The 26,184-nt window shown below is 40.5% G+C and overlaps 2 protein-coding genes across 3 annotated transcripts in view; one reads left to right on the plus strand and one right to left on the minus strand.

Annotated features, from left to right (window-relative positions):
- Window positions 1-26,184, plus strand: part of CEP85L (centrosomal protein 85 like) — a 439,304-nt gene that overhangs the window by 227,650 nt on the left and 185,470 nt on the right. The window lies entirely within an intron of this gene.
- Window positions 1,129-8,102, minus strand: PLN (phospholamban). Its single transcript, XM_053710793.1, has 2 exons — window positions 7,952-8,102; window positions 1,129-1,785 (listed from the first exon to the last, which is right to left on the minus strand). The coding sequence occupies exon 2, from the start codon at window positions 1,651-1,653 to the stop codon at window positions 1,495-1,497; it is 159 nt and encodes a 52-aa protein (XP_053566768.1). The 5' UTR covers window positions 1,654-1,785; window positions 7,952-8,102; the 3' UTR covers window positions 1,129-1,494.

Raw genomic sequence — 26,184 nt, forward strand, 5'->3', positions numbered from 1 at the left:
AAAAAAATACTTACCTTTTTGTTGCGGTAAACAGACTGCCAATCCTCCGCCTGCATCTCCTTCTGTATTGAGCAGATCAATGACAATCTCCAGTTTTCTCCAATTGTTGTGTGCCTCCATTGGTGTCCAGCTTGCGGGGCACGCAACGATTGAAGGAAGCCGGATTCGTCATCGATATGCAACATACAGAAGAAGATGCGGGATGAGGATCGGTGGTATGTTTACCATAAAGAAAAGGTAAGTATTTTTTTGTTAATAAAGCGTGTTTGTAAAGTTTTATTAATTAAAGTGCCCCTGTTTTTATGAGTATTTTTAGATACTGGGCACTAATTCCTTAAACTTTACAATCACTTTAAGCCTCAGGGACTGCCACAAGGTCAGCACTTCAGTCTATCCCTAGCTAAATATGTAGGTTAATCAAAATGTCTGAGCTACGGATAAATATATTTTGCTCAGACAGGGATATAATAAAGTTCTGGGGGATTATAATGTCATGTTTTCAACTAGTCTAAACAGGGCAGTAAGTGCCAAGCATTTGAGTCTGAAATTAGGTTCCAAGATTTAGTGTTTGCAATGTCAAAATAAAGTTACAAAAAAGTAAGTGCCCCTTGGTCAGGCTTTTTCTATATACTACTTGATTTACTGCATTAATACAACACCAATGTTTGCAAAGTGCATTGTATGTACACAGTCTCCTGTTGAAATGTGTCAAAAGTAATATAGAGCCCCTGCCTGCTTTAAAATATATGATCAGCATCTCCTGGTTTGGTGGCCAACTCCAGTCCTTGAGGGCTTCATCTAGAACAGAACTACATTCAACTGTTTTAGGAATAATGAGATTCCCTGATTATTGCTTACTCATTATATAAAGCATTTTTTTTTACATTTTAAAGGTCTAAGTATTTGATGGTTGATTAAAACAAAGTTGTAATGCTAATTATGTGTTTCAAAGAACCAGAATAATGAGTGCATTTTTTGAGGTTCATACTCCTAGTACATAGCCCTTTTGTATTAAAGCTGCATTACACACACAAGCTGATTTTGGTGAAGATAACAAATGCAAAGAATACCAGTACAATATCAATGCAAAGTTATGTGAATAAGTCAATGGTATTTGGCACAAAAACATTACACAGTGATGTAATCGTTTTATTCTCATTCTCTTATACTATGGAGGACACCATTCATGTGGACAATCTTCCAAGCCATGCACCTCAGCAGTGGTGGTGAAAGTGTATAAAACATGCTCATAGTTACCGCTATCATGCATGACAGGTTTAAACAATACAGTGAATATATGAGGCAATGCTTATCACGCTATATAGTGTCAATCTTTTGTATTTAAGGAAGCATTTTAACACAAGTGAACTGCATACACAGCTGAGACACTACCCGTTGTGGAAGCATGTTTACAAGAGTGGAGCGCCTTGGGAACTGTTGTTCAGTCTTTCTTTTTTGCGCTTTCTCTAAGTGTTGTGTGATGGACAGAAACCCTCAAAGTAGCATCACAATGATACAGATGAGCAGCAGACATATGAGAATCAGAGAAAAATTGATAAAGAGCTCCTGTAGATTTCGGCGCGTTTGTGGATTGACCTCAATGTTTGAGGCTCTCCTCATGGCTGAGCGGGTTATGTGCTGGACTTTCTCCATGGCTACACAAGGATAGGGGATGCAGAAGGTGAGTTATAGAAGAAGTGCAGATAGAGAGAGAGAGCTTCCTGCGTGAAGAGTGAAAGAGAAACCTGAATCTTCTCCCTGACTTCTAGAGATCCTGTGTTGGAGCTGGGTAGGCAGGAGAGTGAATAGTTAGAGAAATAATAGTGAAAGTGAATCATGCAAATTAACTAACAAGTGCCTCTGTTAAACCGCAAACCCAGTTCACTTAAAGTTCCCCACTATAGTCACACATTTTACCAAACCAAGTATAGTGGGACAGGCCCTTATCAACTATTAAAGAATTTCATGTCTCAAACGCATTTCACTACAGAATGCAAATAATTATTTGATATTAGTGTGTACACTGCAGAATTAAATTTAAAATTATCACCCTGACCTACAAAGTGCTTACCAATGCCGCCCCCACAACTTGTCCTCACTAATCAACAAATATACTCTAGCCTGCCCTCTTAGGTCCAACAACCTGCTTCTTGCATCTGCTACCATCACCTATTCCCATGCTAGACTGCAGGACTTCTCTTGTGCGGCACCAACCCACTGGAACACACTTCCTCATGCTGTCCGACTTTCCTCTAATCTGTCCTCTTTTTTTTTTTTTAAAGCTCCCTAAAGACATTTTTGTTCAAGTAAGCTTATCACCCTACTCGGTAACGAATTAATCCTACTTTCCTAATAATTGCCCTCATCTAACTCTGTACTAACACCATCCTACCCTTCCAGATTGTAAGTTCCCACGGGAAATAGGGCCCTCAATTCCTGCAGTATTTGATAAATTTTGTCCTGTCTCTCTTAAAAATATTGTATCCACGTACTTTTATCTTTTGTAACCATGGACAGTGCTGCAGAATTTGTTGGCGCTTTATAAATAAAGTATAATAATAATAATAATAATAATAATAAAAACAAAAAACACACACAGTGCTTGCACATAGTCGCACATATTTCTTTTACATAGTTACACATAGTGCTTGCACATAGTCGCACATAGTGCTTGCACATAGTCGCACATAGTGCTTGCACATAGTCACACATAGTGCTCTAACAAAATAAAGCATTTTCTTTTTTGCACTGTTATGTCCCTTTAATAGTAATTATATTTTTGACTGATTTTTCAGTGACTGATATGCATTTACCATTTGCATGCCCTGAATACATTCCTCTACTAACTCCTCTACTGACATGTTCTATGCCTCGGTAGATGTTTCAGTCCCTTTTTATATTTACAGAACTTATAGGTTTTATTGCCTGACCACAGTGCCTTTAGAAGTGTTTGTAATACTTCATTTTGCAGCCCTTATTAGGCTAAGACCACACATGCCATCAGTCTGGCACAGAGCACACATTGCTTTCAGCTGCTTTCCCAGAGCAAGACAGAGGCCAGAGGAGTCTTACAGTACATGACATACTCCTATGTTAGCATTTATTATTATTATCGGTTATTTGTAGAGCGCCAACAGATTCCGCAGCGCTAATTTATCTGCTCAGTAATGCCAAATCCCCTACCTCTGTGCACATATAGTATAGTTAATTCAATTAGCTTCTACCCCATAGCAATATTTAATATTTGCTACCCAGTCAAGTAAATTAGCCTTATTTGGTAAACTTTTCAAGTTAAGCAAAAATAGTTTGAATACTTTAAGCTCACAATCATAGAAAAATCGTAGTGTGTCTATATAAGACACATTATACACATGCACTACTACCAGATGTTTATTTTATGTTGCTACTGCTATGGTTAAAGTGAATCTTTCTTTGCTACAGATAAAGAATACATATTCGTAAACTGTGCACACTGATCTGTTGATTGAAAAAGATATATGCACAAGCCTCATCTGTTCATAGTGTGTATGTTTAATAAAGAAAATTAAGCATGGAGGCATTTAGTGCAATCACTGATACATTCTTCAGTGGCAAATGTAAGTAGCATGACAACATCTAAACCTTTTCTTCTCCCTTCTAACTTTTTGGATTATTCTTCATCTATCTTTATAGAATTGCCTTCTCTGATTTATAAAGTGTGTGTGGCTGCTTCTTCAATAATCTACACAAATAAATAATATAAATCTGTGTGAGTCACAGGTTTTATTGTGGCTCGAGTCAGTTAAAGCCATAACTTGGATATCTTTTAAATTAGGGATTTCCTTTGTCTAGCCATTCCAAATCACCTACCTGTCTCCATTTGCAACACACACCATTCTCTACTGTGTAGATGTCTCATTCCTTTCATCTGCTTGTGTGTTTCAGTGTGTGTTTGTATGTAGGTTTGTGGTAATCATCTTACTAAAGTAAAGTACCTATTTCACTTTTGGATCAGTTCCAACATGATATACAAGACACCTCTTTGCTTAATAAATTATTATAATTTTAGAAGGTAGAGTTTATACTAATCAGATACTTATCTGATATAAAAAGTATGATGTTCCGTTTTTAAATTAATCTATTCAGAAAATGTTAATGTTTTTATATTTGCAAAGTTTATATTTAAACTATATTTTTTTGTAGCCTGACCCTTCCCAATTTAAACTCCCCCCCCCTATACAGCCAATCATATAAAAAAAACATGTATTTGTAGAATGATGTCCCTAGTTTACTGTCTGTGATTTTACTGATAATTTTAAAATTTACGTTTTATTACAGATTTTGGAAACAGGTGTTTTATGAAATATGGTTGAAAAGAAAATTTCAATAATATTTATTTCTCTAAATTTTAGATTTCAGGAGAGAGTCATGATGTATAACGGTTAGTTATAATATCTACATTTATGAGACACAATATATCTAGCAATTGTCACAAAGGGAATCTAGATGAATATATTCCTTCTTGCCTGTATATCAGTTAGATTCTGCATAGCATGTGGAAAATCCCAGTTCAGACACTGTGCCTGAATTTCTTCATACTGGTGCACCCCTATCACATTTATAATAATCCAATGTTTTTTTCTGAGGGATACAGAAGCACTGCTTCAAATTGCTTTTGCATGTGAACGTCCAATGCCCACTAAAGCCTTATGGGTACAGTAAAGATGTTTATGGATTTGGAAAAAGGTCATGAATGGAAAAGAGATTGCATGGATTAATAATACCTTTGGCCTTTGTTGTGCCAGCTTATCCTTCTACATATATTCAACCTCACTTGCTGTTGTCCCTGGTAAACACTGACATTATTACATTAGCCTTTTATCTCAAAACGTGCCAGGAATGCTCAGACTTCCAAGCTGAGTCACAAGCAAATAAATGTTCTCTATTTAATTGTTACACTTTAAACGCAGGTGGTATTTTTTTTATAGAGGTTTTTTTGTCTGTTATTTATGGTGAATGGCAGCATTATGACTACTGGGATGTAATTCTTTTTAAAGTTAACAGTTGAAGTAGACATGATTCATAACTGTTTAAGTATGCCAGTAATAATTTATGAATTGTATTTTATTTGTTATTTTATTTCTAATCATCTTCCTATGAATTAATGTATATCAGGTATAGCTGATGTATCCTACTTGACACTCAGTGTAAAGCAGACAAGACTGGGTGTAGATATAGGCAAGCTAGACAGCTGCCTAAGTTAGGTTTTACTATAAGGGTTATATAGCTTTTACGTTATCTAAGTTTGTGGAACTTGGTTGTATCAGCATATAATTCCCTGGAATAACATTTGAAGAAGGATTTGGCACCATTTACAAAACAGGACTTTGGCCTGGTCCTATGTAGATTCTCTCATTGTAGCCTTGTAGCTATATGTACCTTAGTGCTTTAGATACTGGCTATTCTCATGGAAAATAGATTCTCTGAGAAGTGCATGGTTTTCATCTGCACCTAATACTATATATATATATATATATATATATTAATCCTCGGATATGCTGCTTACTATTGTTGTTTTTTTTTTTCTTTCTTTAAAATCAATTTTGCAATTAACACCCTAAGCTGGCTTTTAAACCAAACTATGTCTCTACCTCCTTAAGATTCTTGCTAGGTCTTCGATATGACAGAAACTTATAAAACTGTTTAATATATATAATTGTGAATGCAAAGGGTAGAAACTAGCTTGTTAGTGCATTTGCAGAGTTTGGCAACATGTGTGCTACCTGGGTGTTTAGGTGGTGGTATGGGTGGAACATGCATTCATTTAATAGCAGTAGAGACAGGCATCAGCTGTGAGAGTTAACTTTATATCTGGTACTTTGGCAAAAGGATATTAAAACCTCTAATTTTACAATCACAAAATCACAATTATCCATTAGACTAGTATGTTAGTCATAGGTATGTTTTTTTGCAGCTTTATTTATCTGTTTTTTTCTTGTAATTCATGCAGCTGTTAAATTAATTAAAGGACCATTAAAGCGACAGTCAAGTCCAAAAAAAACTTTCATTTCATTTTTTTAAACAACTTTTCAATTTACTTTTATCACCAATTTTGCTTTGTTCTCTTGGTATTCTTAGTTGAAAGCTAAACCTAGGTGGTTCATATGCTAATTTCTTAGACCTTGAATGCCGCCTCTGCATGTGACAGTTTTTTACCACTAGAGGGCGTTAGTTCATGTGTTTCATATAGATAACATTGAGCTTATGCATGTGAATTTACTGAGGAATGAGCACTGGCTAAAATGCAAGTCTGTCAAAAGAACTGAAATAAGGGGGCAGTCTGTAGAGGCTTAGATGCAAGGTAATCACAGAGGTAAAACGTGTATTATTTTAAATGTTGGATATGCAAAACTGGGGAATGGTTAATTAAGGGATTATCTATCTTTTAAAACAACTAAAATTCTGGTGTTGACTATCCCTTTAAACTTGACATTTTACCAATGTATCAAATGTTTCATTATTGCAATTGAAACATTATTGCAATATACATTTATTATTTATTTTGTTGCCTTTTGCTGTAAAATACATCTAAAAATTGTGCTTGTTTCACATTCTTCCAGGGAGGCTTGGGTTAATAATTTTAAGCAATTTTTGTGAGCGTTTGTTTACTTTCCCTCCCTCCCTAAGCTTCTAGGGTGTCACATGCTTTTAAAAGGTGGATTATCAGTGTTGCATCAACAATCATGATAGGAAAATAATTATTTGCAATAGTAACAAAGTTTAATCAGTGCTTAAACCACCTCATGGGAATACAAGAGAGCAGTCTACCCCAGTCTACATATGTGCAAACACAGTTTGTGCTATATCTAAATATTTGTTTGTGATTGGTTAGCAAGGGTTCTTTTGTTCTGGGGACAGGGAAATCAGTGAAAAGAATAAACATAAAAATTATACTCATTTGAAAAATGAATCTGCAGTTTTCATTGCAAAAAGTATTCTTATATATGAAGGTTCATAATTATGTAGTTTACAAGTTGTGGTTAATGTCCCTTTAACATTGCCAAATGCCATTCTAAACCTAAGTGCCAATACATTGTGCAAAGCATATTTATTCCAATTCTAAAGTGAAGTGTTGTATAAATAAGTTCTTCATATTTTTACTGTATAATTCATTTTCTGAGGCAACTGCTATAGTACAAGTGCACTGGCCTATGGCTAGCTGTAGTTTTATGGATTCCACTTCTGTTTTTAATAAAAACCTCAATTAAAAGGTGCGCAGGATTTTGCTGAGAATGAGTGTGGAACAGTACAATACAATTGTAGTCTGTTTTTCCTTACTAGAGTAGCAACACCTGGCTGTAACATCACGCTCCTATATAGACACATGTATTTAACAGTACATTTAGTAAATTTGGTCTTTTTTTGTATTTTAGGATGTTTTTACATGAGAACTCGATAGTTAATTTATAAATACTTTATTGATTATTGTTGTTGTTAATATTATATAGACAATTTGCTGATCGATCAGTAACAATTTGGATAATACTTTTTTTGAAGGTTATTTTATACTAGGATACTGAACTATGTTAACATTATTAAGTTTTTTTGTTAATGTTCTTCAGTCATTTTTTATTTGTTGCTAAATCTGAGATTACGTGAGCAATGTTTTGGCATACACATCACAAAATATCTAATTGTGAGATTGAAAAAGTCAAGCTTCCAGTAAAATTATATGTGGACTCATTTGTTTCACTCTTCTGCTAAATAAACCTTTTATAAAGTAAGTGATTTCTTGCCAAATGTTAGTAAACGGAGTCAAAAGCTGATTCTTTCTCAAACTAAAATACCCACATTGTATTGTGGTATGATAAGATTTCTTTTGTTTTATAAATATACATCCATCTTTGGCTCCACTTTCTGCCAATCCCTGTTGCTATAGATAATCATTAGCGCTCTGACGCAGACACCTTACCTTTTACTCGCTGCTAGTTGTGAGTGCAAGCTCAGTGTGCCCCAGGCAAGTCTTCATCACACTGCCAGAGCCTCAGTGACAATGCTGGGGTTTATGGGAACAATTGAGGAGGTGTGGATAGGAGCCAGTGACTGTAGATAGCACAGCTTAGAGAGGAGGGTTCCTGACATCATAAGATTGTCCGATTGGTTGGAATTCTGTAGTGCAGCAACAGTCTACACAAATCTTTAGTCCTTAAAAGGGTCAGACATATGATTATTAACCTCTATAGATCTGGATCTGTCTGCCATATCTAATATGTGCAGCTTTATTTGAATACTGATAAGTATTCTATGTGTTGTGATCTTGTAAGTCCATGTTTATGCTGCAGAAGTTTCAAGTATGTACATAGCAACTAAAGAGTTAAACGTGCTTACAATCCCACGTAGCAGATTTACTTGTGACTTTAACTATTTGATACTCACATAGATGCCTGAAATATCCATTGTGCATATGGCATAAAAACATCAGAGTTATCACAATTCAGTGTGGGAAAAGCGTTTCATTCCCCTTTTTGCATGTAATGTACAGCTAGTTTATAGAGGTCATGATATACGTACTAATAAAAAATAAGAATGCTAAGGTCAGGAAGCTGTTTTGTGTTGGGATCTGCACAGGGCTCAGTCCTGCACATTCACAGGATCAAGGGTTGCAGAATTCCCAACAGACCCCCCACCCCCCCTCCAGAAATGGAACATCTGCAGCAGGGATGAGTGAGGAGTTAGAATGATCTGTGTTGTCTGCAGTGTGTCACTTTGTAAATCACAAACCTGTGAGGGAATAACACATGGGATCATTGCTCACATCACATAGCTGTGTGTGTGTGTGTGCATTTATATTCTATTATATATATATATATATATATATATATATATATATATATATATATATATATATATATATATACACTCCAAAGAAATAACTTTGCACCCGGTTTCTTCAATAGGGATGTTACCACTTTATTTACATATTGTGGTACACTTCACATCCAAATACATCCAACATTTCTGTCCTCCACCTGCGACCTTTATCAAGGATTACAAAACAAACTTAAACACCCACCTTAACCTTTTAAAGCCGTTATGCCGTTCCATTCCGTCATAATTAGACTGGGCTTTAAAGCCGTTATGACGGAATAGAACGTCATAACTAACGGCTGTCCTGAAGCCTTCTGTGCTTCAGTGATTTAATCGCGGTCTGGAGGGCGTTCCTAGGATTGTAGGGACGCCCCCCAGATGCGATCCAATAATTGAAATCTCGCGATCGTATGCACGATCGCGTAGTTTCAATTTGTCTACATCGGAACAGTTGTTCCGATGTAGGCACTTTAACCCTGTCACGAAAGGGTTAAATAGTATTCCACACAGGGATCTTTACACACTTCTCATCTGAAAATCTCTAAACGGAAACAGAAGACACCAACGTCCTGTGATGACATCATCACCAAAAAAACTACCAAACTAAAAACTAGAAAAAAGTACTGAAAACAGATTTCCACTTCAAAATAAACAGCAGGAGGGCACACTTTCCCCCCCCTAATGCAAGTCTTTAAACTAGGGGTGTGGCCTACAATCGGGATGTTGCATAAAACACAAAAAAATACTGCCATTTGTTAAAAAACGTTAAGTACCTTGAAGTGCAGTTTTTGTTACAGGGGTTTGGGCACACACCCGGCTTACTTGAGACTCCGCCGGCCGCCGCTGACAACCAATGAACACGACGCATATGTAGATCGCAAACCGCTGCTCTAGCTGCTGCTTTACCACTAACCCGGCTCTTCTGAGTGCCGAGTAGCAGCCGCAACTGTACTCACTTCTATTTTTTTTTCTCCCACATCGTGTATGACAGACCCCAAGAGCCCATATCTGGGACACACCACTGCTTGAGAAGCCCACAAGTTACCGGTATTACCATACATCCCTGTGAGGCATCCGTAGCTCCCTGCACTGACTTAGGAGCATTACGAGTTAGTGCAGAGGATGTCTGATCGTTTAGAATAGTTAGGACCCTGTGAGGCATCTGTAGCTCTGCATGCTGACTTGTGAGCTATCGCAACTTTCCTGATGAGTCTTAGGTTTTTATGATACTTTTATTAACAGTATTTACGCGTGAGGGTTATTTCTGTGTGGGGCTCAATACATTTATTGGTACCATATTTTTATCCAATACACTTGAATCTGTTATTGGAGAAGCCCACTGCCCAAGATGTGAGGAGCTCAGGATGGGAGTGGGAAGGGCTTAAAATGAGAGCGGGTTATCGTCTGAGGGTGAGAAGGGGTTTATAAGTGGTGAGGAGGGGGTTGTGTAATGAAGGGGCTAAGAGGGTGAGGAGGGCTGAGGGGAAGTAGTTAATAGGATGAGTAGTGGACACTGTGAAAGAAGAAGGCTGATTGGGTTAAGAGGAGGCAGCAGCCTGTGAGGGTTATGAGGGGGCTGTGTGTGTGTGTTCTACAAATGTGTATATTTTCTTTCAGTTAAAAAAATAAAATTTTAAATTTCTTTAAAATGGTACCAAACTTTAAGGGAGCGGCTTATAATCAGGAGTGGCCTATACACAGAACAATACGGGTATATATATATATATATATATATATATATATATATATATCTATCTATCATACTTCATATTGTTGAGGGTTTGTATGTGAGTGTAACTTATTTAACTTTGTACTTTTTAATTCAATTAAGAACGTATTGCACTATATTGCGTATCCTGTTTATTTTTGTGAAACGCTAACAACTGCTGTCTAGTGAATTCAACCCAGCATCAGAAAGTTTCTACCTACCACTGGAGTCTCCGAAGTCTGTCTTTTGTGGGAAACGGTCCCCTCTCCCAGAGAACATCATTAAAGAGACACTTGCACACTCTTTTTTTATATTTACACTTTTTGAGTCACCAGCCTCTTCTGAGCATGTGCAAGACTTCACAGAATATACGCATATGCATTTGTGATTGGCTGATAGCTGTCACATGATACAGGGGGAGTGGAAATAGACAATAGACATGTTCGTCAGAAAAAAAATCTACTACTCATTTGAAGTTCAGACTACGTGCTATTGCATTGTCTTTTTATCATGCAAATCTACTGTATTTACTGGTCCTTTAATTTAAAGGGACAGTACACTGTAAAATTGTTTTTCCATTAATGTATTTTAAATGACTTGTTATACCAACTGCAGAGTATAACATATTTGAGAAATTGCATTTTCATGCTTATTTGTGTACATGAAGTAGCTGGTGTTGTGCTTTGAAACCACAGCCTATTACAATGGGTTGAACTTAAAGGGACAGTTTACTCAAAAAATTTCTCCCCTTTAATTTGTTCCCAATGATCCACTTTACCTGCTGGAGTGTATTAAATTGTTTACAAGTAGCTCCTTTACCCTTATATTGGCATTTGAAATTGTTAATTTAGCATGTGGTATCCCCACCTATTCTGAAAGTTTGTGGCTGCGCGTACCAGCTATAGATAAGCTTTGTAAACACAGCCAGCAGAAGAAATTACACTCCCAGTCTGATATAGCAGAGATAAGGTAATACAATGTTGATTTTCCATTGTTCTCTCAAAGTATTGGTGATTGTTTTAAGGACAGATATAAGATAAAGAAGCAGGTATATGTGCACAATGTGATACACTAATGAGATCTGATTATACCTACAAGCTCAACCTATTTTATTAGGCTGTGGCTTCAAAACACAAAATCAGAGCTTTAATATACAGAAATAAACCTTAAAAAGCTAATTTTCATACATTTTTTACTCTGCAGTTGGTAAAAAAAGCAATTGTAAACACATTAAGGGAAAAACTATTTTACAGTATACTGTCCCTTTAAAGGTGATATCAGATCTCATTATATTATTACTTTGTGTACACAGACTTGCTTCCTTATCTAATATGTGTCTGTAAGCTCAATACATAGAGAAATCAATAGAAAATTATCATTTTATTACTTAACTATCCTGCTGCTTACTGAGACTGTAACATCTTCTGCTGGCTGTGTTTACTTAGGCTTGTCAATAGCATATACTCCATATATATATACAGGGAGTGCAGAATTATTAGGCAAATGAGTATTTTGACAACATCATACTTTTTATGCATGTTGTCTTACTCCAAGCTGTATAGGCTCGAAAGCCTACTACCAATTAAGCATATTAGGTGATGTGCATCTCTGTAATGAGAAGGGGTGTGGTCTAATGACATCAACACCCTATATCAGGTGTGCATAATTATTAGGCAACTTCCTTTCCTTTGGCAAAATGGGTCAAAAGAAGGACTTGACAGGCTCAGAAAAGTCAAAAATAGTGAGATATCTTGCAGAGGGATGCATCACTCTTAAAATTGCAAAGCTTCTGAAGCGTGATCATCGAACAATGAAGCGTTTCATTCAAAATAGTCAACAGGGTCGCAAGAAGCGTGTGGAAAAACCAAGGCGCAAAATAACTGCCCATGAACTGAGAAAAGTCAAGCGTGCAGCTGCCAAGATGCCACTTGCCACCAGTTTGGCCATATTTCAGAGCTGCAACATCACTGGAGTGCCCAAAAGCACAAGGTGTGCAATACTCGGAGACATGGCCAAGGTAAGAAAGGCTGAAAGACGACCACCACTGAACAAGACACACAAGCTGAAACGTCAAGACTGGGCCAAGAAATATCTCAAGACTGATTTTTCTAAGGTTTTATGGACTGATGAAATGAGAGTGAGTCTTGATGGGCCCGTGGCTGGATTGGTAAAGGGCAGAGAGCTCCAGTCCGACTCAGACGCCAGCAAGGTGGAGGTGGAGTACTGGTTTGGGCTGGTATCATCAAAGATGAGCTTGTGGGGCCTTTTCGGGTTGAGGATGGAGTCAAGCTCAACTCCCAGTCCTACTGCCAGTTTCTGGAAGACACCTTCTTCAAGCAGTGGTACAGGAAGAAGTCTGCATCCTTCAAGAAAAACATGATTTTCATGCAGGACAATGCTCCATCACACACGTCCAAGTACTCCACAGCGTGGCTGGCAAGAAAGGGTATAAAAGAAGAAAATCTAATGACATGGCCTCCTTGTTCACCTGATCTGAACCCCATTGAGAACCTGTGGTCCATCATCAAATGTGAGATTTACAAGGAGGGAAAACAGTACACCTCTCTGAACAGTGTCTGGGAGGCTGTGGTTGCTGCTGCACGCAATGTTGATGGTGAACAGATCAAAACACTGACAGAATCCATGGATGGCAGGCTTTTGAGTGTCCTTGCAAAGAAAGGTGGCTATATTGGTCACTGATTTGTTTTTGTTTTGTTTTGAATGTCAGAAATGTATATTTGTGAATGTTGAGATGTTATATTGGTTTCACTGGTAAAAATAAATAATTGAAATGGGTATATATTTGTTTTTTGTTAAGTTGCCTAATAATTATGCACAGTAATAGTCACCTGCACACACAGATATCCCCCTAAAATAGCTATAACTAAAAACAAACTAAAAACTACTTCCAAAACTATTCAGCTTTGATATTAATTAGTTTTTTGGGTTCATTGAGAACATGGTTGTTGTTCAATAATAAAATTAATCCTCAAAAATACAACTTGCCTAATAATTCTGCACTCCCTGTATATATATATATATATATATATATATACACATATAGGAGTAAAGGAGCTACTTGTCAACAATTTAATACACTCTAGCAGGTAAAATGGATCATTGGGAATAATTTAAACGGGAGACATTTTTTTGGGTGAACTGTCCCTTTAATTCGATTGAGGGTATTCCATGTGAGTAGACTGTTTCCCCACACCTACTGTTATTATTCTGCCATCTTCGGATACTGTATTGTGAAGCGGATTGCTCGTCATAAGGATTATCACACCCTATGTTATGAACTCTCCCTGCCATTCCTGAGTTTGCTAACTTTATTTGATGTTACATTCGACTTCTGTGATATAGGATATATGTTTATAGCGTCACCTTTATATTACCACATAGAGACATAACCCCCGGGTCTCATCTCATCCCATTTATTAGCGCTGTGAACCTCCTTTATCTATTTTCTAACAACAGTAATCCTTTGAGGGTTCAGGATTCTTTTGTTCTGAGTCTAAACGTTGCAGCTTCTAATGTTAAGATACACCCCATGAGCGCTCCCTGCATTAATTAAATGGACACTCAAGTCAAAACAAACTTTTATGATTCACATAGAGCAGCAGTTTTAAGACACTTGCCAATTGACTTCCATTATAACATTTTGCACAGTCTTTTTATATTCACACTTTCTGGGGAACAAGATCCTATCTGAGCATGTGCACAAGCTCATAGGGTATACATATACTAGTCTGTGACTGGCTGATGTCTATCACATGATACAGGGGGCCAGAAAATGGTAGAAAAAAATAAATTTTGTCAGAAAATATCTACTGCTTATTTGAAATTTAGAGAAGGTGTTATTGCAGGGGTGTGGATTTTTTTTTAAAAAAAACTACTTGCCCAAGGGACTAAAGCCAGTGTACAATCTACTTGTCCCTCGTGACAGTCTACTTGTCATGATTCGCAAAATAATTTTAAGAAAAACTGTAAATTGTAACTAACTTTAAAATTTGTCGTTACAAAATCTACTAATCATTTGAAATTCAAACTATAAGTGCTGTTGCATTGTCTCTTTATTATGCATTTATTAATGTGTTTAGTGGTCCTTTAATATTTTCCATTCTTTAACTATGTATTTAACGGTTCCTATTTGCTCAATAGCTGTATTCCCATCTGGAGTAGTACTGAAACACAACTTTGGCTATGTATTTTCCTTCTTTACATGGGGTTAAAGTTTAATGTAAAGAAGGTAAATACATAACCAAAGTTGTGCTCCAGTACTACTTCAGATGGGAATACACCTGTTGCGCAAATAGGAACCAGGCATAAACGCTTTTGCTTCAAACTTTGACCATATTTTTTATCTGGAGCACAAAAGGGGTATTACTTTGACTATGTGTTTAACCCTGTTGAAAGAGTTAAATTAATTTGTTTACAATAAAAATGTTTTAATAACATAGAGCATTGCATTTTCACATTAAAAATTTCCTATAAATGTTGTAAGAATGTATTGAACCTTCAGAGAATGTACCATAGTTTTAGCAACAATATGATTAAACACTTTAAAGCTGGGAAGGATTTTTTTTTTATATAAACTCTTAAAAAAAAAATTTGTTTTGGCAAACAAGCATCAACCATACAGTATACACTGCCAGGATGTGGAACCATCTAGTTGTCACATGTTAGATAAATAAGTGCAAGTACTGCAACTCAATGTTGATATGTGACAATAAGGCAGATAATATATCCCTATACCAAGGTTTACTATTGTAAACATATGTTACCACCGTTATCCCCAATACTCAGTCCGGGTCTGCTAATTAGGTACTTAGCAGGGTATCTTTTCTTGCAAATAAATATGTGGAAGATCGATCTGTGCAGGATGCACTGTGTAACCCTGCTCCTAGTCCTAATCGCGCAGAAGAAAAAAGCTTTAGCCCTGCTGCGGTCTGCTTACCCGCAGCAGGGCTAAATGTAAAAAGAAAACCCACATGCCGGAACTGCATGTCCCGTGCGTCGGGCGGTAGGAATTACGCATCACTGTATTGCCTTGTCTTTTTATCCATCTTCCTTCCTTTATATATATATATATATATATATATATATATATATATACCTCATTTGACATTTTCATATGTAATTGCTACAATGTGCATGTTCACCAGTAATATTTTTTTTATAGAGATAGCCTCTTATTTTTATACTTTTTGATCATTCCCATGTTAAGAAAAATCCAGGTTGTCTCTGGGTAAGTGGTAACTCTCTTTCTTGGAACAAGGAACATATTTTTACACATAATACCCCAGTGGCTATGCAATACAATTATGTAAATACTGTGAATTAAAGGGACGTTAAACTCACTGCATATATCGGCAATTAAAGCGACGTGACAGTCAAAATTAAACTTTGATGATTCAGAGAGAGCATGCAGAGACGTTTCAATTTACTTTTGTTATGAAATTTACTTTATTCCCTTGGTATCCTTTGTTGAAAAGCATACCTAGGTGCACAAATGCCCTACTGGGAGCTAGCTGGTGATTAGTGATACCTGTTGTCATTGGCTTTCCAAACATTTTCAACTAAGTCCCAGTAATATGCAAGTAATAGTGCAAAAATAAAATGCTATAACACAATAGTTTTTTCTTTTTATGTCCCTTTAAGCACTACAATACAACAAACAATGTCTCAAAATGGTTGGACACTGTCATTTATTTAGGCCAATTTTCAGTGTTTTATAAATCAACAGTAGTTCAGTGGTACACCTGTTGAAATGTCTGGTGGAATTCAAATAGAGACAGATATCAATGAGCTTGTTCTCTGAGCTAACCCGTCACAGGCTCAGAGGAAATTCACCACACTTATGTATGATGGAGGCATTTCAGCCTCTCTGGAGGGAGTGAAACAAGCATTCTTTTCAGGGGGATTTTTGTTTAAAAACAGGAAAAGGAAAAAGGAAAAAAAAAAACTGAAAAAGGAAATAATGTGCATTGCTATTTTGTTTAACGGATATCTAAAGAATGAAACAAAATAGATAATAGAAGTAAATTGGAATGATGTTTAAAGTTGTATTCTCTATCTGAATAATGAAAGAAAAATATTGGGTTTCGTGTTCCTTCAACCAACCCTTTCTACCTTAACCCCTTAACGACCGAGGACGTGCCAGGCACGTCCCACATGGGGTGTCAGTCAGTGACCAAGGACGTGCCTGGCATGTCCTCTGGGGTTTCAAGCGGTGGAAACGATCGTGAGGCATCACTGCAATACCTTTTTTACCCACGGATGCAGAGAGGGCCACTCTGTGGCCCTCTCTGCATCAGCCAGCAATGGTTGCCGATCGTTGGTGGGTGGATGGGAGCCATTGCAGGGAGGAGGGCGGACGGCCCATCGCTGGGGGGGGGAAATATGTCAGAGGGGGGCGGGATCGTGCGCAGGGGAACCGGGAGTGCGCACGGTCGTGGGGGTGCGCACAGGGGCGGGAGCAGGTGGGACCGCTATACTATGAAACATAAAAAGTGTAATTGATGGAGGGGGGATAAATATTATTCAAGGGATCTGGGAGGGGGTGGGGGGTAGGTTATGGAGGTGGGGCAGCTACACTACAGAAAATTGTGGATTTTTAAAACAAAACAAAAAAACTAATTATATGGCAAACTGGGTACTGGCAGTCAGCTGCCTTTACAATTATGAAGTCTTCAAGACAAGCACTGTTAACTGTGTTCTATTTGTTTTATTTAAAAATATGGCTGCTATATCAATACAATAATATATTTGATTACAATATTACTATATTAAATCGATATACTGGCAAGATAAATACTTGTTAGTCAGCTATAATTATGTGTGAGCCTTCTGTGTGTTCTTGCACTGGTAGAGAACTAATACGCTAAGGTATCTAACCCAGAGAAGTCTAATCCATGTGACATCCCAGCCCTAAGCTTGGAATTAATTTAATATGTTAATTTAAGAATAACCATAATGTGAGCTATGAGTTTGATTTATGTAAGAATGCACACTCCCTCTAGGTCAGGGATAAGAAAAATTGGCACTCCTGATGTTTCAGAACTACATTAACTATGATTCTTAGGCACTCTGAAGTCCAGTTGAGCATCATGGGAAATGTAGTTCTGAAACATATGGAGGGTCAAGGTTCCCCATCCCTGCTCTAGGTCATTGGTCACTATTTTTTTGGGCTACCATTGATAGACTTTTAATGTTTGTCACACCCATACATAATTTTCTATTCATCATCATTTGTGTCAGTAAAACACATAGCATTAAAGAGACATTCTACTGCAGCTCAAATATGTTTGTGCATATCTTTCCCTAGTTAACCCCGAATACATGGGGTAAACGCATAGGTAAAGTCCTACTCTAGAGATTTGCAGCTCCCAGGCAGTAAACCGCCAGTGAGCCAATCAGAAACAGCAGTGGCATTACATTTCCAATGACCTGCTGTGTTCTGCTCAGGAGCCGCATTGTCTTTTTCAGGGGTTAAAGACATACTAGCTAAAGCCAGTAATACAAAGGTGAGATGCCACTTAATTGTATATAGGATTTTCATTAGAATGTCCCTTTAAGAGTTTCTGCCCAATCGGACATTCCACAAGCAATTTCTGTTCCTTTCTTGCTGAGCTTTAATTCCACATTAGGTTTGATCACTGAGCTAGTAGTCTTTTTTTATTTTTTATTTTTTAATGCTTTTATACTCAAATAAGGCATGTTGTAGATTAATAAGAGGGAAAGCTGACCCTGTATTATACACATTTTACTTCATCTGGTTGCGTTTTATAGTTCTATTAGTAATTTCCTTAGATCCAAGATCTTTTCTTTGGAATCTCTACGAGCAGTGAAATTGCTTTGTCTAGGTTTGTTACTTCTAATGTAATGTCGGTTTAAGGTTTGCTTTTCATACCTTTCCTAAAAAGGGAAATTCATTAATGCAGCAACATTAAACAAAAAAAAAATAGAAACTGATCTTTGAAGCATGTGGCCGTTTGTCCTGTACAGTTACACAGTCATGTGGACTACTGTAAACATTCAAAGCTATAGGTCTGTAGATCAGAGATTGTGACTTGTGCCAGAGCAGTTTGCAGGCTTGAAAAGGCAAATTTCAAATCATAAATTCTCCTTCCTGCACAGCCAGAACAATAAAGCAAGGAACTAATGTAGTCACTAGTGTGTTCAGGGATTCCTTTTTCCAGATGTTTACTTTGCCTTGTGCACTACTGTTCTCACATCCAAATCATATTGTAATTATTACTGTATGTAACCATACTCAAATTAATTTAAGCAGCCAACATTTGATTGCAAATTCTTGAGACAGGAAGATCTGAGTCTTTGGCTTCCTTGTACTTTATGAAAGGCCAGAACAGTAATCTTATAGGGCAGGGTAAAGTTTATTTTTGACTTCCTGCTTCTGCATTACCAGATACACACTACACTGAGACAAAGAAACAGACTTGAAGAGGAAACTATGGAAGGGTGAAATTCAGGCTAAATAATGGTGATATTTGTGCAAAAAAGGGGAATTTGCTAACAGGGAGGGTGCGGGAAAGGACAAGCTGGGAAAGCAGTGGAGCGCCATTTTCATAGAACATAATAAAGTTATCTAATTGTAGAAGATGTATTCTTGTCTGTCCAACCAGGTTGCCACTTGACACCCGCTCTCTCCCATCCTCCTCCTACATACTCTTCCTTTTACATTATCCCCTACATACTCTCCATGCACCATCATCCCCTTACATACTCTCCCTTTCCCATACCCTGTTCCTACATACTCTCCCTTTCCTATACCCTCTATATACTCTCTACATCTCCATCCCGCCCCACATTCTCACTACATCCCCATCCCGCCCCACCCTCTTTTTACATCCCCATCCTGCCCCATCCTATCTTTACATCCCCATCCTGCCCCCACCGTCTCTTTACATCCCCATCCTGCCCCCACCCTATCTTTACATCCCCATCTCTCTGCTTCTCTATCCTGCCCCACCCTCTCTCTGCTTCTCTATCCTGCCCCACCCTCTCTCTGCATCCCCATCCTGCCCCACCCTCTCTCTACATCCCCCATCCTGCCACACCTTTCTGCTTCTCTATTCTGCCCCACCCTCTCTCTGCTTCTCCATCCTGCCCCACCCTCTCTCTGCATCCCCATCCTGCCCCACCCTCTCTCTGCTTCTCTATCCTGCCCCACCCTCTCTCTGCTTCCCCATCCTGCCACACCCTCTTTCTGCTTCTCCATCCTGCCCCACCCTCTCTCTACATCCCCCATCCTGCCACACCTTTCTGCTTCTCTATCCTGCCCCACCCTCTCTCTGCTTCTCCATCCTGCCCCACCCTCTCTCTGCTTCCCCATCCTGCCCCACCCTCTCTCTGCTTCTCTATCCTGCCCCACCCTCTCTCTGCTTCTCCATCCTGCCACACCCTCTTTCTGCTTCTCCATCCTGCCCCACCCTCTCTCTGCATCCCAATCCTGCCCCACCCTCTCTCTGCATCCCCATCCTGCCCCACCCTCTTTTTGCATCCCCATCCTGCCCCACCCTCTCTCTGCATCCCCATCCTGCCCCACCCTCTTTCTGCTTCTCCATCCTGCCCCACCCTCTTTCTGCTTCTCCATCCTGCCCCACCCTCTTTCTGCTTCTCCATCCTGCCCCACCATCTCTCTGCTTCTCCATCCTGCCCCACTCTCTCTCCGCTTCCCCATCCTGCCCCACCCTCTCTCTGCTTCTCCATCCTGCCCCACTCTCTCTCTGCATCCCCATCCTACCCCACCCTCTTTCTGCATCCCCATCCTGCCCCACCCTCTCTCTGCATCCCCATCCTGCCACACCCTCTTTCTGCTTCTCCATCCTGCCCCACCCTTTTTCTGCTTCTCCATCCTGCCCCACCCTCTTTCTGCTTCTCCATCCTGCCCCACCCTCTTTCTGCTTCTCCATCCTGCCCCACCCTCTTTCTGCTTCTCCATCCTGCCCCACCATCTCTCTGCTTCTCCATCCTGCCCCACTCTCTCCGCTTCTCCATCCTGCCCCACCCTCTCTCCGCTTCTCCATCCTGCCCCACTCTCTCTCTGCATCCCCATCCTGCCCCACCCTCTCTCTGCATCCCCATCCTGCCCCACCCTCTCTCTGCATCCCCATCCTGCCCCACCCTCTCTCTGCATCCCCATCCTGCCCCACCCTCTCTCTCTGCTTCCCCATCCTGCCCCACCCTCTCTCTGCTTCCCCATCCTGCCCCACCCTCTCTCTGCATCCCAACCTGCCCCACCCTCTCTCTCTGCTTCCCCATCCTGCCCCACCCTCTCTCTGCATCCCCATCCTGCCCCACCCTCTCTCTGCATCCCCAACCTGCCCCACCCTCTCTCTCTGCTTCTCCATCCTGCCCCACCCTCTCTCTGCATCCCTATCCTGCCCCACCCTCTCTCTGCATCCCCATCCTGCCCCACCCTCTCTCTGCATCCCCATCCTGCACCACCCTCTCTCTGCTTCCCCATCCTGCCCCACCCTCTCTCTGCTTCCCCATCCTGCCCCACCCTCTCTCTGCTTCCCCATCCTGCCCCACCCTCTTTCTGCTTCTCCATCCTGCCCCACCCCTCTCCGCTTCTCCATCCTGCCCCACCCTCTCTCCGCTTCTCCATCCTGCCCCACCCTCTCTCCGCTTCTCCATCCTGCCCCACCCTCTCTCCGCTTCTCCATCCTGCCCCACCCTCTCTCCGCTTCTCCATCCTGCCCCACTCTCTCTCCGCTTCTCCATTCTGCCCCACCCTCTCTCCACTTCTCCATCCTGCCCCACCCTCTCTCTGCTTCTCAGTCCTCTACAACTTTCTCTCCACTTTATTATTTGCTGTTCTTATTTCTCCTACATTGGTGTGTCCGGTCCACGGCTTCATCCTTACTTGTGGGATATTCTCATTCCCTACAGGAAATGGCAAAGAGAGCACACAGCAAAGCTGTCCATATAGCCCCCCCCCCCTCTGGCTCCGCCCCCCAGTCATTCTCTTTGCCGCTCTGAACAAATTGGTGATTCCAGAGAAGTTGTGCAAAATGGACAAATTCCTAGAGGTCCCAGTGCACGCTGACGCTTTTCCGATACCCAAGAGGGTGGCGTACATAGTGACTAAGGAGTGGGAGAAGCCAGGCGTACCTTTTGTTCCCCCTCCTATCTTTTAGAAAATGTTCCCCATTGTCGACCCCAGAAGGGATGCATGGCAAACGGTCCCTAAGGTAGAGGGGGCAGTTTCAACATTAGCTAAGCGCACAACTATTCCTATAGAAGACAGTTGCGCTTTCAAAGATCCTATGGATAAAAAATTGGAAGGATTGCTTAAAAAGATTTTTGTTCAGCAAGGTTTCCTTCTTCAACCAATTTCGTGCATTATTCCTGTCACCACGGCGGCGTCTTTTTGGTTCGATGAACTAGAAAATTTGCTCCAAAAGGAGACTCCATATGATGAGGTCATGGACAGAATTCACGCACTAAAGTTGGCTAATTCCTTTATTTTGGATGCCGCTTTTCAATAGGCTAAATTAGCGGCGAAAAATTCAGGTTTTGCAATAGTGGCGCGCAGGGCGCTTTGGCTAAAATCTTGGTCGGCAGATGTGTCATCCAAAACAAAATTACTTAATATTCCTTTCAAAGGTAAGACCCTTTTCAGGCCAGAATTGAAGGAGATTATTTCAGACATCACTGGGGGAAAGGGCCATGCCCTCCCACAGGATAGGCCTTTCAAAGCTAAGAATAAGTCTAATTTTCGTTCCTTTCGCAATTTCAGGAACGGACCGGCTTCTAACTCTACAGCCTCTAGACAAGAGGGTAACACTTCCCAGCCTAAGCCAGCATGGAAACCATTGCAAGGCTGGAACAAGGGAAAACAGGCCAAGAAGCCTGCTGCTGCTACCAAGACAGCATGAAGGGGTAGCCCCCGATCCGGGACCGGATCTAGTAGGGGGCAGACTTTCTCTCTTTGCTCAGGCTTGGGCAAGAGATGTTCCGGACTCCTGGGCACTAGAAATTGTCTCTCAGGGGTATCTTCTAGAGTTCAAGGAACTTCCTCCAAGGGGAAGGTTCCACATGTCTCGCTTATCTTTAGACCAGATAAAGAGACAGGCATTCTTACATTGCGTAGGAGACCTATTAAAGATGGGAGTGATACACCCAGTTCCAACAGCGGAACAAGGTCTGGGTTTTTACTCAAACCTGTTTGTAGTTCCCAAAAAAGAAGGAACTTTCAGACCAATTCTGGATTTAAAAATTCTGAACAAATTCCTCAGAGTTCCATCATTCAAAATGGAAACCATTCGGACGATTTTACCAACGATCCAGGAGGGTCAATTTGACTACCGTGGACCTAAAGGATGCATACCTGCATATTCCTATCCACAAAGATCATCATCAGTTCCTGAGGTTCGCCTTTCTGGACAAACATTATCAGTTCGTGGCTCTTCCGTTCGGTTTAGCCACTGCTCCCAGAATTTTCACAAAGGTGCTAGGGTCCCTTCTAGCGGTCCTAAGGCCGAGGGGCATTGCAGTAGCACCTTACCTAGACGACATTCTAATTCAGGCGTCGTCCCTTCCCAAAGCAAGGGCTCATACAGACATTGTTTTAGCCTTTCTCAGATCTCACGGGTGGAAGGTGAACATAGAAAAGAGTTCCCTGTTTCCGTCCACAAGGGTTCCCTTTCTGGGAACAATAATAGACTCTTTAGAAATTAAGATTTTTCTGACAGAGGTCAGAAAGTTAAAGCTTCTAAACGCTTGTCGAGTTCTTCAATCTATTCCTCAGCCCTCCATAGCTTAGTGCATGGAGGTAATAGGACTAATGGTTGCGGCAATGGATGTGGTTCCTTTTGCTCGAATTCATTTAAGACCATTGCAACTGTGTATGCTCAAACAGTGGAATGGGGATTATGGAGATTTGTCTCCCCAGATACAAATGGACCAGAAAACCAGAGACTCACTCCTCTGGTGGTTGTCTCAGGATCACCTGTCTCAGGGAATGAGTTTCCGCAGACCGGAGTGGATCATTGTCACGACCGACGCCAGCCTCTTAGGCTGGGGTGCGGTCTGGGAGTCCCTGAAAGCTCAGGGTCTATGGTCTCGGGAAGAGTCTCTTCTCCCGGTAAACATTTTGGAATTGAGAGCGATATTCAATGCGCTCCAGGCATGGCCTCAACTAGCGGAGGCCAAATTCATCAGATTTCAGTCGGACAACATGATGACTGTAGCGTACATCAATCATCAGGGAGGAACAAAGAGTTCCCTGGCGATGCGGGAAGTATCCAAGATCATCAAATGGGCGGAGGATCACTCCTGCCATCTATCAGCAATTCACATCCCAGGAGTGGACAACTGGGAAGCGGATTATCTGAGTCGTCAGACTTTCCATCCGGGGGAGTGGGAACTTCACCCGGAGATTTTTGCCCAGTTAACTCAACTATGGGGCATTCCAGATCTGGATCTGATGGCGTCGCGTCAGAACTCCAAGGTTCCTCGCTACGGGTCCAGATCCAGGGATCCCAAGGCGACACTAGTAGATGCATTGGTAGCGCCTTGGTCGTTCAATCTAGCTTATGTGTTTCCACCGTTCCCTCTCCTTTCCAGGCTTGTAGCCAGGATCAAACAGGAGAAGGCCTCAGTGATTCTAATAGCTCCTGCATGGCCATGCAGGACTTGGTATGCAGACCTGGTGAATATGTCATCGGCTCCACCATGGAAGCTACCTTTGAGGCAGGACCTTCTAGTACAAGGTCCATTCGAACATCCAAATCTAGTTTCTCTGCAACTGACTGCTTGGAAATTGAACGCTTGATTCTATCTAAGCGTGGGTTTTCGGAATCTGTTATAGATACTCTGGTTCAGGCCAGAAAACCTGTGACTAGGAAAATTTACCATAAGATATGGCAAAAATATATCTGTTGGTGCGAATCCAAGGGTTACTCATGGAGTAAAATTAGGATTCCTAGGATACTTTCTTTTCTCCAAGAGGGTTTGGATAAAGGTTTGTCAGCTAGTTCTCTAAAAGGACAGATATCTGCTCTGTCTGTCTTGTTGCACAAACGTCTGGCAGCCGTGCCAGATGTACAAGCGTTTGTACAGGCGTTAGTTAGAATCAAGCCTGTCTACAGACCTATGACTCCTCCATGGAGTCTAAACTTAGTTCTTTCAGTTCTTCAAGGGGTTCCGTTTGAACCTTTGCATTCCATAGATATTAAGTTACTATCTTAGAAAGTTCTGTTTTTGGTTGCTATTTCTTCTGCTAGAAGAGTTTCTGAATTGTCTGCTTTGCAGTGTACTTCACCCTATCTGGTATTCCATACAGATAAGGTAGTTTTACGTACCAAGCCTGGTTTTCTTCCAAAGGTGGTTTCCAACAGGGATATTAACCAGGAAATAGTTGTTCCTTCTCTGTGTCCGAATCCAGTATCGAGGAAGGAACGTTTGTTACATAACCTAGATGTAGTTTGTGCTTTAAAATTCTATTTAGAAGCAACAAAGGATTTCAGACAGACATCTTCTTTGTTTGTCATCTATTCTGGTAAGAGGAGAGGTCAGAAAGCTACTGCTACCTCTCTTTCCTTTTGGCTAAAAAGCATCATCCGATTAGCTTATAAGACTGCCGGCCGGCAGCCTCCTGAACGAATTACGGCTCACTCTACTAGAGCTGTGGCTTCCACATGGGCCTTCAAGAATGAGGCTTCTGTTGAACAGATCTGTAAGGCAGCGACTTGGTCTTCTCTGCATACTTTTGCCAAATTTTACAAATTCGATACTTATGCTTCTTCGGAGGCTATTTTTGGGAGAAAGGTTTTGCAAGCTGTGGTGCCTTCCGTTTAGGTTACCTGACTTGTTCCCTCCCTTCATCCGTGTCCTAAAGCTTTGGTATTGGTTCCCACAAGTAAGGATGAAGCCGTGGACCGGACACACCAATGTAGGAGAAAACAGAATTTATGTTTACCTGATAAATTTCTTTCTCCTACGGTGTGTCCGGTCCATGGCCCGCCCTGGCTTTTAGTCAGGTTTAAAATTTTTATTTTTCTGTACACTACAGTCACCACTGCACCTTATGGTTTCTCCTTTTTCTCCTAACCGTCGGTCGAATGACTGGGGGGCGGAGCCAGAGGGGGGCTATATGGACAGCTTTACTGTGATCTCTTTGCCATTTCCTGTAGGGAATGAGAATATCCCACAAGTAAGAATGAAGCCGTGGACCGGACACACCGTAGGAGAAAGAAATTTATCAGGTAAACATAAATTCTGTTTTCCTTGTGCCCCCTCACTTTTCTCACTTTTCACTATCTAGTCAACCATGTCTTTCTTCCTTGCCCATTTTCTCTCCTCCTGTATCTTCTCCTATTCCCCTCTTCGCCCCCAAGATTTATCTGTTCCCCATCCAATCCCTATTCCTTGGATTTTACTCTTCTTTCGTTTGTTAAAGAATTTTGAAAAATGTTTTAGCACATTTGTTAAAATAGTACATGTTTGACACTTTTTTTTGTAAACAAATGGTGCCTCTGGGTATTCAAATATTAACAAATAATGTTAATTCTCATAGGTTCCAATGTCATATACATATGCTACATTTGCATGTTTTGATCTTACATTCAGCATTTAAAGAGACATGTTTTGTGCATCTC

The sequence above is a fragment of the Bombina bombina genome, chromosome 4, assembly GCF_027579735.1.
Source record: "Bombina bombina isolate aBomBom1 chromosome 4, aBomBom1.pri, whole genome shotgun sequence".
Lineage (NCBI taxonomy): Eukaryota > Metazoa > Chordata > Amphibia > Anura > Bombinatoridae > Bombina > Bombina bombina.

What these genes read in the sequence shown, in the direction of transcription:
- PLN (XM_053710793.1), bottom strand. Translation starts at nt 1,653, where the DNA reads ATGGAGAAAGTCCAGCACATAACCCGCTCAGCCATGAGGAGAGCCTCA.